We start from the raw sequence: 14,268 nt of genomic DNA on the forward strand, positions 1-14,268 counted from the left end.
GAGACCCAAATCTGGAAGGCTGCCTGTTCTACCGACTTCCTCCCACCCTAGGCCTGAATCCACTCACTTGTTGGCACCCCCGAGTTTCTTACGAATCTCCTCCATCTCATGATTCTTGTCATTCACTTCTGACTTCTTGGCCAGGTGCTGATTTTTCAGGTCTTGCAGCTGAGCCATGGTCTCATCTATGATCTTCATATGCCTTTGTTCCTCCTGGTCCCAGCAAGGGCAACAGGACAAGAGGTGAGGGCTTTCACATTCACCTTGGGATCTTCTCTTGTTCTACCCTTCCCACCAGGCAGTTTGTTGGAGCCTCTCATCAATGTCCTCTGTTTTCACATACTTCCATCACTGCTCAGCCTTCTTTCATCTTTTTCTAAATTATTTCATTGCATCCCCCCCATGCACCATAATTATATAAGTTGACTGCTACAGAAAAGTTCAAAGTATAGAAAAATAAAGGGTAGAGAGATCATTTATAATCCCACCAGCTAGAGATAATCAATTAACATTCTAGCATATTTCTTCCCTGCATCATTCACAAAGGGCTTTACAGAGCAACACTGTATTGTCAATGTTGCATTTGAACATTTTTTCCAAATCAAAACTTTGTCATGCTCAATATAACATTTGTATTTTTAAAACCTCACACAAGCAATACTATGTATTTTCTATGAGTATATATATATTCATATAATGAAATACACCCCTAAAAGATCTGGAAGAATACACACTAACCTGGGATTACTTCTGGAAAGAACGGAGAACTAGGATTGAGAGTGGCCAGCCAAAGAAGAATTACAGCCTTACTTACAAAGTTTTTTACGAGAACTTTTTTCATTTTGATCTTAAAGAAAAAAAATCACATAAAAGGGACATATCTGCAACTTACTCTCAAATGGCTCATAAAAATAAGCACACATAGAAAAAGCAAATGTGGCAACATGTTGATGATGACTAATGAATCTTGGTGATTGGTAGATGGGAGTTCTTTGATAGGCGGTCTTCTGTATCCACAGGTTCTGTATACGTGGATTCATTATTCAGAAAAGATGTACTGAGTGTTGAATTCATTGTAAATGCTACAATGTCTCAGGCTAAGTCTGAGAAAGCTGCTGAGGCTGTTAAGCATCTCAAGACTAAGCCAGTGGATGATGAGATGCCGTTTGCCACAGCCACTATAAACAAGTAACTGTAGGCAACATAAATAAAGAACTCAAGTTGTTGAGCCTCAAAACACAAGGCCAAATGGGATGTCTAGAATCAGTTGAAGGAACTACTAAGAAAAATGTCATGAAAGCCTATGTTGACAAAGTGGAAGAGCTAAAGAAAAAATATGTATATTAAGAGATTGGATTTGGGCTGGACACCGATGGCTCACACCTATAATCCTAGCTACTCAGGAGGCAGAGATTAGGAGGATCATGGTTCAAAGCCAACCCAGGCAACATAAAAAAAAAGCAAGACCCTATCTCAAAATACCCAAAACAAAAAGGGCTGGCAGAGGGGCTCAAGTGGTAATGTGCCTGCCTAGCAAGTGTGAGGTCCTGAGTTCAAACTCTAGTGCTACCCCTCTCCTTCTCCCCAAAAGAGACTGGATGATTGCCAGCCATGCATTTCACCTAAACTGATCCATTATCTTGTTCGTTCAAATACTATGGATAATATGAAATAATGAAAATAACCAGTTAACTCAGTTCCTCAAGGTTATTCAGGATAGGGCTCTAACAACAGATTAGGGACTGAAATGATTATGACCATCCCTGAGTAGTTTTTATCTGAGATTCATTAAAAGTACATGTTACTTCTTTTTAAAAAATGTGTATTTTATTTATTTTGCTAATGTTTAATTTGTAAGTTTGTCTTGGCTTTTGGTTAAGTGTTTGTAAGTATATACTTAAATAATAAGAATTTAAGCCAACATTGGAAATCTTAAAAAAGTTTTGTTTTAAATGGGGTCAGGGAAAGGGCAGTGGCATGGTCATACACCTCTATAATCCCAGTGCTCAGGAGGCAGAGGTAAAAGGATGAACTGCAATCCCAGCCTAAGCTACAATAGCAAGTTCTAGCCAGCCTGGGCAACATAGTGAGACTTTGCCTTGTCTCAAACAACATCCCCCCCGCCAAAAACACCAAACAAACAGAAAAATGTCAGTGTATACAAAAGTTTAAAGACCACTAAATTGCACTAGTACTTACATGAATGCAGCATGATTTGCTGAATTTCTACTTTCCAAGGGGCACTGAGTAATTTTTAATTAATAACTATAAATAATGCTTATAATAAATATCAACCTGTTCACACAAAACTTTAACAGCCTTCTGTATTACTGAATTAAGAGGACATAAATGCATTCTAAAGCCTCTTGATGGATGGTGTTATATTGCATAAGAATTGGGGCTAGTACTGGACATTACTCTTTTTTTGTTTTTAAATTTCAGGTAACATGACGGAAAACAAATTATACCTACTTGTTGCTTTAATTTGCATTTCTTTGATTTCTGGTACAGCTAAATTATTTGTATGCATTTATGGGCTATTCAAATTTCTTGAACTGTTTGTGCCACTCACCCATTTCTCCCCTATTTAGAGCTTCATATTTTTCTTATTGATGTAGATGGGAGATTTATAAATTATAGACATTATCTTTCTGTTTGTCATATCCCAATTTTGTGGTCTTTTAATTTTCTCCTTCCTTACCTTCTTGAGCTTTTCTATCTCATTTTCATCCTTTTTCACTGTCTGTTCCCACATGTGTACTTTATCCTGGTCCTCCTTCAGTTGGTTCTTTTCAAAATCCAACTGGATGCCCAAGCGAGTCTTCTGATTCTCAAATTCCAAACTGTAGAAAGAAAGGATAACTAGGCTTAAGGCTCAGGGCCTCTGAGTTACTGTTGAATTTCAGTCACAATCAGTCCATCCACCCATATGCATATAAAACTGGACCTGGAAGTTGGGAAACTAAGTTCCTCAACCTAGCCCTGTGCTTCTTCAATCGAGACAGGTGAGATGAATCAAAAAACATTTACCCTCTTTAAACACTGGAGTCTCCAATACCTTTCCAATTTTCTAGAAACATAAAAAGGTCGATCTAAATCCACCACCTATGGTTAATTCCTATTTATTAATAAAGCTTCTATATACTTTCCATACATTATCTCTAATCCTCTAATCAACACCCCCAAACTGTACATTATTATCCATATTTTACAAACACAGGAAACTTAAGGCTAAGAAGTAAAAGGCCTTGACCAAAGCCAAATAGCTAGTAAACAGTACATATAAGATTGGAACCTAAGTCTAACACCAAAACCCAGACTCTTTCCCATATATCATGATTGCAACATAATGCAGTGGACTAAGAACTCTAGTATCCCCACTCTGCCACTTAGTAGTAGTGTGATCTCAGGCAAGTTAGTTACATTCTTCTCAATGCCTCCAATGCCTCATCCTATGAAAATAATAATAGTACTTACTTCAGACTTACTGGGAGATTCTCTTAATGAGTTAGTATGTATAAAGTCTTTAGAGCCATGACCAGCACATAGTAACTACTCAGTAAATTTTAGCTATTGTCATCATTGCCAAGTGTGCTAGCTGTATTCAGCTATCTTTGCCCAAGGGCTTGATTCTTTCCAGCACTCTAACTTCTGCCCCAAGATTTTAGGACCTCTAAAGGGCAGAGCTTGGGTAGTACAGAAACATGGGGAAATTGAAATTCCTTGTTGCTCTCTCTGCTCCCCCGATCTCTTTGGAAACTCATATGTAACCACCATATAGGCCAGGCAGGGCTAACTTCCAACTGCCCCTCCAGCCCCCAATATGGGATGACAGATGCTGCCAGATGTCATGCTAGCAGCTTAAACCTATTAGTCACTATAACCCAAATGGAATGTAATTAATTCTGTAATTTGAGCTATGCAATTTTAAGTCCAATCTCCTAAGTATGACTCATAAAACCCTCTGTGATCTGGCCCCCACTGACCTCTCCACCACCCCCACCTTCTTCCTGACCTTGTTTTTATGCTCCAGACTTTCAAAACTACTTAGCATTCAGAACAAGGCATGCTCTCTCAAACCTCCAAGCATGCTGTTCTCACTGCTTAGAACTCCCTTCTTTTGTCACTGCCTGGCTGGCTAAATCCTACTCACTCTTCAGGTCTCTAGTTCATCATTCCTTGTTCTGTAAAACCTTTCCTGATGGTTCAGAGCAGGTTTAGTTTCTATTATGCTTTGATATGCTTTGAACTTCAGGTGCAAAGTTGAGTTAAATCCCAGGGCTCATAACATACTTATCAAAAGTTGAGTTAAATCCCAGGGCTCATAACATACTTATCATCACTGTTATGAAGACTGTTCCCTTGTCTACTTCATTTCAATCACCAAATTCCACAGCCATTACCTCTCCTACTGTGACTATGTATCTCAAAGTGACATACACACATACACCCTAAAAATGTATATCCTTGCTCACACCTGTAATCCTAGCTACTTAGGAGGCAGAGATCAGGAGAAAATAGGGGCCAAGGACTCAAAAATGGCCAGTCTGGTCAAATAGTTTTCAAAACCCTTTCTCGAAAAACCCAACACAGAAAAGGGCTGGTGGAGTGGCTCAAGTGATAGAGTGCCTGCCTAGCAAGAATGAGGCCCTGAGTTCAAACCCCAATCCTACCCTCCCCCCCAAAACAGGAAGAAATTGAACATGCTGGGTGTCAGTGGCTCAGAGCTATAATACTAGCTCTGAGGGAGGCTGAGATTGGGAGGACTATAGTTCAAGGCCAGCCCAGACAAAAAGCTCATGACACCCCATTTCCAAAATAACCAGAATAAAATGGACTAGGTGTGGCTCAAGCAGTAGAGCACCTGCTTTGCAAGTGTGAGCCCCTGAGGCAAAACCCCAGTTCCAGGCTGGAGACATGGCTCAAGCGGTAGAGAGCCTGCCTCGCACTTGCAAATCTGTGAGTTTAAACCCTAAGGAAAAAAACACCCAATCCCATTAAAAAAATAAATACGAACATCAATTTCTAAAGTTCTAAGCTATTCAATTTTTCTTTTTATGAATATTCTCTGCTCATGTTTCCAATGGGTTTCTTATTTTTATTTTTCCTCTTACTGATTTGTAGTTCCTTGGTAGATGTATTTTGCATCTACCTTAATGATACCAATCACTGTTCTGAAAATTTTCCCAAGTACTCTATAATTTCCCTGAGGAAAGACACAGCCTCTGATTCAATTCTATATCCTTTGAGCCTGGTTTGAGGGTAGGAAAATGATGAATATTTACTACATGAGTGAATGGTTAGATGAACTGTTGACTGAGACCCACGGTCCAGGAGGTGATCTCCTTTCAACGGTGACTACGTCATACTCATCGCTATCTTACCTTCATGTCCCCACCCTCTCCAATATCTAACACAGGACAACCTGGCACAAGGTAGGTGCTCAAGAAAGGCTTATTGAATAAACGAATAAACTAAAATGAGGAAGAAAAGAGAAGCTTATTATGTTCTGGCTATTTTTCCAAGCCAGAACTTCTTTCCATCTCCCCCGGCCCCCCCCCCACACACCAGTATAATGACAAAATAATAATATTTACTGTTCTTAGTAGGTACTAAGTATTATGCTAAATACTTCACAAGGATTATTCCATCTGATCATCCCCCAAATGCCACAAGATAGGTATTATTATCCTATTTTATAGAAACTGTGGCTTAGAAAAGTCAAGTTGGTACCCAAGATAATGAGTTGTGAACCTGTGATTTTAATCCAGGTAAACTAAATTTAAAGCTGGCACTCTTATCCGATATCCTATGTCACACTACCTCCCTAATTCCCCTGTTCTTTAAGGTCTATGTACAATAAATTACTATTGTTCTAAGAGTTGGTCCCTGCTTTTCAACAGCACCTGACTTTCAAGGAACACCAGGCTGGAGGCTCAATCAAAAGTACCCCAGTATCGTCTAGCAATTCTCCCACCTACCGCTTCTTGGCAATTTCATTCTGCCGCTTCACCTTTTCTTCTTCAAACTCCCGGATGTTGCGCACACCTATCTCCCTGCAAAACTCTTCAAACACCTCATCTTCTACCTGAGGGAAGAAGTCAGAAAGAACAGAAATCCTCTTGGTCAGAGCCTGCTTCCAACCCATCTTGCCCTGGAGCACATGCTAGCATGGCTCACCCCTTACCAACCTGGTTCATCTTCTCCTTCAAGTCTTTCATTTCCCTCTCTCGGCTCTGGATGATTCTCTTGATATCATTAATGCGAGGCCCAAAGTTGGCCAGCTCACTCTCCAGCTTGGACTTTTCCTAAATGCAACGTGTTGAAAAATAAAAGATCAGGCTCCTTGGAGGAAAAGAGATACCTTGACAATACCAGCCCCATGGTCAGGAAGGGCAAGCTCTCCACACACTGAGAAAACCTGACTTAGCATCATTTCCCTAGTCTCTAAAATCTCTCACTGGAGCCATTAAATGGCTTCCCTAGCCTCAAGTTCAGCCAATGCTGAGCACACAGTAAACATCACTAGTTATAGGTCTATACTCTCTTATCTACAACTCCTGGAACCAAGTATGTTTTAGAATTCAGGCTTTTTAACAAAAGGGTAAAATTATACACACACACGCACTAGATATTATATAACACCTCTAGGGTAAACGGGGAAGCACCTGATAATTAAAAAAACAAACAAAAAACACAACAAATTAATATACCTAGAATAATACCTCCACCAACAGGGTCTAAAATTACTTTCTTTTTTCTTTTCTTTCTTTCTTTTTTTTTCTTTTTTTTTTTGGCGGGCGGTGGCGGGGGGTGTCTTGCTATGTAGCCCAGGCTGGCCTCAAACTCTCAACCCTCCTGCCTTAGTTTCTCAAGTGTTGGGAATACAGGTGTGCACCACCATGCCCAACTTTGTAGCTCACTTTCAATTCACTTTAAGAATTGAAACATTTCCTGACATTTACTGAGTACTTACTGTAAGCTCTTTATAGGTATTAACTCATTCCATCTTGCAATGACCCTATAAAGTAGATACTAATTCCCATTTTATAAAGATAAGAAAACTGACACTGAGAGTTTAAGTAAGGTGTCTAATATCATAAACATGGCTGGGTCAAGATCTGAACCCCTGGCTGCTGACTATGCTATCCTTTGTTCCTGGAACAGGCTGGGAGGAAAGAGTGGAACAAGATCCTTATCTGCCAGAGAAACCTAGGCTAGGAATGTGAGGATGGCCTTTGGAGGACATGATTATAGGTCAGGCCCCACCTGGAGATTCAGGGCCAGATGTCTTGTCTTTGTCTGTTCCAGATCACTCTGTGAGTACTTGAGCCGCATCTGCAGTCCATGGGCCTGAGACTGCACCTGACGCAGCTCTGCCTCTTTCCGCTTTGCCTTCATCTGTTCCTGAAATTGACAAGAAAGGAGAGGAGGTGGTAAGAAGGTGGCCAATCTGGGCTCAGGACTCCCACACCTAAGGACCAGTTCTGCCCATAGCTTACTTTCAGCTCCTCAGTCAATCGCTCCTTCTTCTCTTTCAACTTGTCTACAGCTTTTTCATCCCAGCGCCGTGCCTTGGCCTTCAGGTCACTGGCCCCACCAGAGATGACTCCTGACTTCTGAAATAGGGTCCCATCCAGTGCCACTGTCTATACACAGTAGGGAGAAGAAAACAAGAGAAGCTGAACATGAGACTCTCCAGTACTGAGCCTGTCCAGCTCCAACCTGGGAAAGGGAATCCACACCTTGTGGCGCTGATGGCCTCCAAAGGCAATGCGACGGGCATCCTCCACATTGTCACAGACAAGGGCATTGCCACAAGCATACTGCAGGGCTTTTTTGATGTGAGGTGGCTCATAGCGAATCACATCAATCACTAGCTTGGCCCCCTTCAGCTCCCGGAGTTTCTCATCTGTAGGTTTCACCTGTGGAGAGAAGCTCAGTAAGTGGCAAAAGACAGACAGCAAAGAGGAGGGGCCCTCAAACACTGCCTTGAACATTCCCCACAAGCCTTACCTCCAGGTAGTCAAGAGGCAAGAAAGTCTCAGGCTCCCCACGCTGCTCCTTGATATACTGAATACAATCTCGGCCTGTCTTCTCTGAGTCTACAATAATGGCATCCATGTTCTTGCCCAAAACCTTGGTCACAGCAATCTGGTATTTCTTTTGTGTGGGCTGGCAGAGGTCAATGAGGCGGCCATACTGAAAAAAGGAGGAAGGAAAAACTGAAACATGAGACTTTTAGGAGCTGGCTCAGGAATCCCAATTACCAGTTCACAAAGAAGGGCAGGCTAAAATCCGTATCAGGAACAATGAATACAACTATACTGCGCAGTGGTCAAGCTAGCCTGCTAGCTGTAACCCAATCCTAAGATTGGGTTACCTGTGTAACCCAATCCTAAGTGAATTGGAATAGACTGAGGACAGGCACTTGCTAGACTAGTATTGCTACCTGTGACCTACACCACCACAGTGGCCAATCCTAATGTTCCTTTCAAAGGTAGAAAAGTTTGGATAAGAGGAGGGTAAAGGAATAAACAGCTTATGTAGTAAGAAAAACCCGATATTATATTAACACTTTGAAAGAGGCTCAAAGCAAGAGATAACATTGTCTCTTAGCTCAATTATACCAGATGGCCAAAAGGGTGAAGCTTTACCTTTAAGTTTCCCAAGAATATTCCTTCTTTTGAAACGTAACAAGATTGAGTGGGAGCCTACAAACCTGAGTGGCCTCACCCCAGGAGACATTTTCATTTGATATGATGATAAACTAGATTGCAAATTAATGACTGAATATGAGTCTAGTAATGTGCCAGTATCTCTTGATTTATTTAATTGTTTTGATATAAGGGATCTGTATTCAAAGACCAGGAGTGGATTATAATATTGTGAAATATACATTCAGTCTTAGACCCCGATTCCTGATGCACAGCTCCAAAAATTGGAGTGATAATGAGTTGACAGATCACTGGCCACTCTTAGGTAGCTTTAGGATAAGAGCTAATCACTAGAAAGACCAAAGCAAGGGCTGAAGGAGTGGCTCAAGTGGTAGAGTGCCTGCTTACCAAGTGTGAGGACCTGAGTGGAACCCCAGTCCCACCAAAAAAAGAAAAAGTGCTGCATTGTTTGAGAGTAGCAAAAGTACTTTGTTTTTTTCCTAACTCAGAGATGAACATAGGTTCCTTCACAGCATGAAACAACAACTTCAGGCAGTCATGTCTGAATCCACCTTTCCAAACATAACTTTTACCATTTCATAGACCAGTGCCACCCTGGCACTATGCCTTAGATAATGTTTATTGCAAATTCTCATAAGCACTCAACAAATCTTTTTTTTGGTGGTGGTGGCACTGGGGTTTGAACTCAGGGCCTCATGCTTATTGGGCAGGTGCTCTACGGCTTGAACCATGCCTCCGGCCCCCAAATAAATCTTTCACCAGTTCCTTTCCCCTAACTCCCAAAACCAAGCATGATTCCCTAAGAACTATCAAGGGCAAATATCTTCAATGACAAAAACTAACTTTAATTTGTACTTACTTTCCTAGCAGTGATCAGGAAATATTTGTGGAATCAAACTAAGTTGAAGCCAGGGTCAGGACAATACAGAAGGATACTATTCAGGGAACCTGGGAACTCAGAAATTGGTGGAAGAGGGCAAGAGATCAAAGTCCAGGGTGTCCCTAAAAGCTAATGCACAGAGCTACTTCCTTGAAGATCAATTTCAAACCTGTGGTCTCTCCCCTTTCCAAAGTTTTCCTTAGCCTCTCCATTCCCCACAGAGGAGGGGACATGAGACAAACCCTTCAGGAAGATGTGACTGGTGTAGTGAACATTAAGCTTGCCAGGCGCCAGTAGCTCATACCTATAATCCTAGCTACTTGGGAGACAGATTTGGAGGATCGTGCTTCAAGACCAGCCCAGGTAAAGAGTTTGCAAGACCCCATCTTCAAAATAACCAGAACAAAATGGGCTGGAGGTATGGCTCAAGCAGTAGAGTGCCTGCCTTTCAGAAACAAAACTCTGAGTTCAAACCCCAGCCCCACCAAAAAATTAAGCTTAGAAGTCAAATAAATTGGGTCTGAATTATAGGTATTTTACTGATAAGCTGTGCTTCTTTGGGCAAGTCATTTAACCTCTCTGAGTTGCAGTTTCCCCAGCTATAAAAGTAGGATTAGCAACTCTATCCTCACAGAACTGCTGGGAAAAGCATATGACAGTGGATGTAAGTAAGTGCTCAGGGAAAGAAACCCCTCTCCAGTCTTACCACAGAGCCAGGGTAAAGGCGTTTGATGCTTTCCATTATCTCTGCCTTTCGCTGCTGGCGGCTACTTTCCTGGCGGTCAATGCGGGCATCCCCCAGCTGCTCCATCACCTGGTTCAGCTCCTTATTGATCTCATCAATACGCCGTTTGGCCATCTCTACCTCCTCTGTCAGCTCTCCTTCCAACTTCTTCTGCTCCTCAAGGGACTGTCTATAACACGACAGAACACAGGAGTTATACAATATTCCAAGCTGAGGAACTCTGGTAGTTCTTTCTGAAGAGGAGCAGGACAGACATGGAAACACAAGCACAGAAGAAGGGAAAGTTGCAGGAGACACATACTTGCTAGTGGTAATGTATTCCTCCAGCTTCTCAATCCGTTTCTGATTCTCTTCAATCTCTCGCAGCTTTTGCTTGATCTTGGCCTGGGTAACAAATAATATTCTATCACCAGGGACTGAACCAGTTAATTCTAAAACCATGAGGCCCTGGATTACACTCCTTATGTGTCTACTCATCCAAGAGCCCAACAGGAGAATCTGTCACTAATGCAGAGGCCTTCTAAAAAGCAGACACATTAAATTAGGGTATGACTCAAATGGTAGAGCACTTGTCTAGTAAGCATGAAGCCCTGAGTTCAATCCCTAGTACTGCCCCCGCTCCAAAAAAAAGCAGACACACATACACATATAGTGATATAGTGTCCAGTTTGGTCTGCTAACGGATGGAGGACTCCCAGGGCTCCAAAATCGGTCATGGTTTCTTAATCACAAAGGCTTAAACCAAGGCAAAGTAAAGCTTCACAGCTTGTTCTGAACCTCTCTATCTTCTCGTCTGTAAAATGTGGGTGATTTCCACTTCATAGGATATATTAAGTACTTAATACAGGGTAGCTATTAATATTAATACCTACCACATTCTTTTAAATATTTAATGTAGGTGCTTGGGGGTAATATAACTTTCTATCATTATTATTGAGAGATGCAGTAAGTAAAGTACACTTGGTAAGAGTGTGAGCTTTAGAGCTACACTGCACTGCTCAGGTTCATATCCTGGTTCTGTTGCTGAGTAACTATGCAACCTCAGGCAAATTACTTCATCTCTGTGCTATAATTTCCACATTTGGAAATTGAGGATAACAGTAACCGCTCCATAAAGGTAGTGTCACAAATGAAGAATTAAATGAGAAAATATACGTGAAAAACAATACCTAGCACACAATAAGTGCTCAATAGCTATGAGCTACTGTCACTATCAGGTATCATTATTTCCTTTTCTAAGAACTATTATTCCTGATCTTTTGCTTTGTTTGTTTATTTTTGGTACTAAAGATTGAACCCAAGGACTTACATATGCTAAGCAGACAGTCTGCCACTGAACTATACCCCTGGCCCTAATCTTGTTAACTCTTGCCTACCTCTGTCTCTACTTTCTTTCGCTCTTCCAGATCCAGACGGTCCTGATCAGCTTTCTGGTCCCGATTAAACTTCTCCAGCTCCTGGGCCAAAGTAGCTGCTCTCTTGCTGGCTTCTTCTTTCAACCGGTGATATTTTTTCACCTGTGTCAGGGACAAGGAAGGACAGAGATGACTAAGTCAGCCCATATTAGTCTTCTCCACTAACTCCTTCCAGGGCTTACCTGATTCTCCTCCAGGGTCAAGTCTCTGCCCTGGCTCTGACTCTCCTCTTCCATCCGTTCTTCGAACTCCTGCCGGGCCTTCTCCACTGATAGCATCTCCTTCTCCAGCTCATCCATGTCACCTTTACGCTTCTTGTAATGTTTCTGAGCATTCTGCAGAGACTTCTTAGCTGCTTCCAGTTTCTTGATTTTGTGGGAGGTATTCTCCTTTGCTTTGATGTACTGAGGCCGCTTCTGATTCAGTTCTGAGTCCTTCTCTCTTTTGCCAGAGGGAAAGGGGACAACCAGTCAGGACTATGGAGGACAGAGATCCTAGTTTTTTTTTTATACAAAGAAAGGGGAACCTCAGTTCCCCGCCCCCAGACAACCTCAGGAAATTGCTTTAAAGAACAAAGGCCTGATGCCCCATAGATCCTCAAAAAAAGGAGCAGTCTGACTATTCCCTGGAACCCACAGCTTCAGCCTGGCATTCCAGCCACTCCATAAGGCAAATCTACATCCCTTGCCTTAACCCATCAGGCCAGTCCTCTCATTTGTCCCCCATCAGATCTATTTCAAATCCTTGTTTAAGCTTCTAGATTCAGTGTTCATCTTCCAGGTCAGCCTTCCTTGACATTCTAGTGTTTGCACTTCCCATTGCTTTCTCTCACTTGGCAAGGCTACTACTCCTCTCATGTTCTCCCTCTTCTGACTACCTATTTACCAGAGCCTGGGTACTTAAATATTCTGTCTGTATTAAATGCAAGTCAAAAGCTGAATGCCAGTGGCTCACACCCGCAATCCTAGGTACTCCTAAGGAAGAGATCAGGAGGATTGTGGTTCAAAGACAGTCTGGGTATATAGTTTGTGAGACCTGATCTTGAAAATACCCAACACAAAACAGGGCTGGTGGAGTGGCTCAAGTGGTAGAGCGCCTGCCTAGCAAGTGTGAGGCCCTGAGTTCAAAACCTGAGTACTGCAAAAAATAAATAAATGCAAGTCAAGATATGTGCCTCACTCTGGCCAAAGCAAGCCAAAGGGAAGATAGAAAAATTAATATAGCCATTGAACTCTAGGCTCAGAGGAGCCCTAGGGAACAGCATAGTCTCTTGGTTTCCCACAAGTTACAGGCCCAGGTCTGCCTCTTACTTGATTTCCTTCTCAATCTGCTGCTGCTCGCGCATCATTTTGCCCAGTTCCTTCTTCTTCTCCTTCAGCTCATCCTCTACTTTATCCATACGCTTCTTGTCCTTCTCAATCTCCTTGTTCTTAGAAGCTAGTTCCTTGTTGAGCTTCTCAATTTCCACTTCATTATGGTAAAGTTTGAAGAGCTGCAATTGTACCTGAGCTCGTACCACCTCATCCTTCAAGCGCTGGTAACGGTCGGCCTGTGCAAATGGGAATGGGAGGAGGGGTGCATCAGTAAGGCACTGACTCCATCCTGACCCCTCAGATCCAAGAGGCAGCCTGGTCACCTACCTCTTCTTTCTCCTGTTTGGCCTCTTTACGTTCAGCTGCAATATTTTTCTTGCGGTGGTAATTAAACTGTGTGTCCTCTTCAGCCTTCACCATTTCCTTCTTTCGTTTGTCATACTCTTGTGCCAGCTCCCCAGAGCGACTGATCTCTTCAAATAGAGCTGTCCTCTCTTTGGGGTTCTTCATAGCAATAGACTCCACAGCACCCTAATAAAGATCAAAACACTCTTCCATTTAGATGCTAACTAGCTCAGTTCTCTCTTCACACTTGCACTCATTCATTCAGAAAAAGTTCACAAATACCCCTCCCAACACACACACACACAAGTGCCATATTTCACACTGGGCTTTAAGGGCACATTGTCTGCTTTTAGGAGCATGGGGAGCAAAAGAGACAAACATAGTATGTTATACACAGTGATAGAAGGAGCACAGGAAAAAAGACTAAATAAAGCTTGGTGGGTAGAGACTGGTAGGGATGTTTACCTGGGGAGGCTTCCCACAGGTGACATCTAAGCTGACTTTGGAAGATGGGGAAAAACTAACCATGAAACTAAGAGAGGGGGTTGGGGAAATAGCTTAAGGGTAAAGTACTTGCTTAGCATGTTAGAGGCTCTGGATTCGATACCCAGCACATTAAAAAAAAAAAGAAAAAGGAAAGACGAGAGAGAAAATCATTAAGAGAGAAAAGTTATTCCATGAGTCTACGTAAAGGAAAATTAACATGCACTGCAAATGGTTTAACAAGGCTGGAGGGGAAAAACAAATGAAGCTAGTAAGGTAGGCAGGCAAGAACCAAATGATAGTTTTCTGAATAACAAGCTTAGGAGTTTAGTTTTTCATCCTAAGGCAGTCATTCTCAAACTTCAGCAGGCGTCATAATAACCTAGAGAGCTTGGTAAAACACAAACTG

At 42.1% G+C, this 14,268-nt stretch overlaps 1 protein-coding gene across 3 annotated transcripts in view; it reads right to left on the minus strand.

Annotated features, from left to right (window-relative positions):
• Positions 1–14,268, minus strand: part of Smc1a (structural maintenance of chromosomes 1A) — a 58,348-nt gene that overhangs the window by 38,294 nt on the left and 5,786 nt on the right. For all 3 annotated transcript variants that reach the window (XM_074063145.1, XM_074063143.1, XM_074063144.1), the window contains exons 4-17: positions 13,359–13,562; positions 13,029–13,267; positions 11,901–12,159; positions 11,680–11,820; positions 10,605–10,687; positions 10,265–10,472; positions 8,017–8,202; positions 7,746–7,925; positions 7,503–7,649; positions 7,270–7,407; positions 6,192–6,308; positions 5,982–6,088; positions 2,702–2,843; positions 68–213 (exon numbers count right to left, since the gene is read on the minus strand). In XM_074063145.1, the coding sequence (XP_073919246.1) occupies positions 68–213; positions 2,702–2,843; positions 5,982–6,088; positions 6,192–6,308; positions 7,270–7,407; positions 7,503–7,649; positions 7,746–7,925; positions 8,017–8,202; positions 10,265–10,472; positions 10,605–10,687; positions 11,680–11,820; positions 11,901–12,159; positions 13,029–13,267; positions 13,359–13,562 (2,297 nt within the window). The remainder of the gene's footprint in view (positions 1–67; positions 214–2,701; positions 2,844–5,981; positions 6,089–6,191; positions 6,309–7,269; positions 7,408–7,502; positions 7,650–7,745; positions 7,926–8,016; positions 8,203–10,264; positions 10,473–10,604; positions 10,688–11,679; positions 11,821–11,900; positions 12,160–13,028; positions 13,268–13,358; positions 13,563–14,268) is intronic.

This window comes from Castor canadensis, chromosome X (assembly GCF_047511655.1).
Source record: "Castor canadensis chromosome X, mCasCan1.hap1v2, whole genome shotgun sequence".
Taxonomy (NCBI): domain Eukaryota; kingdom Metazoa; phylum Chordata; class Mammalia; order Rodentia; family Castoridae; genus Castor; species Castor canadensis.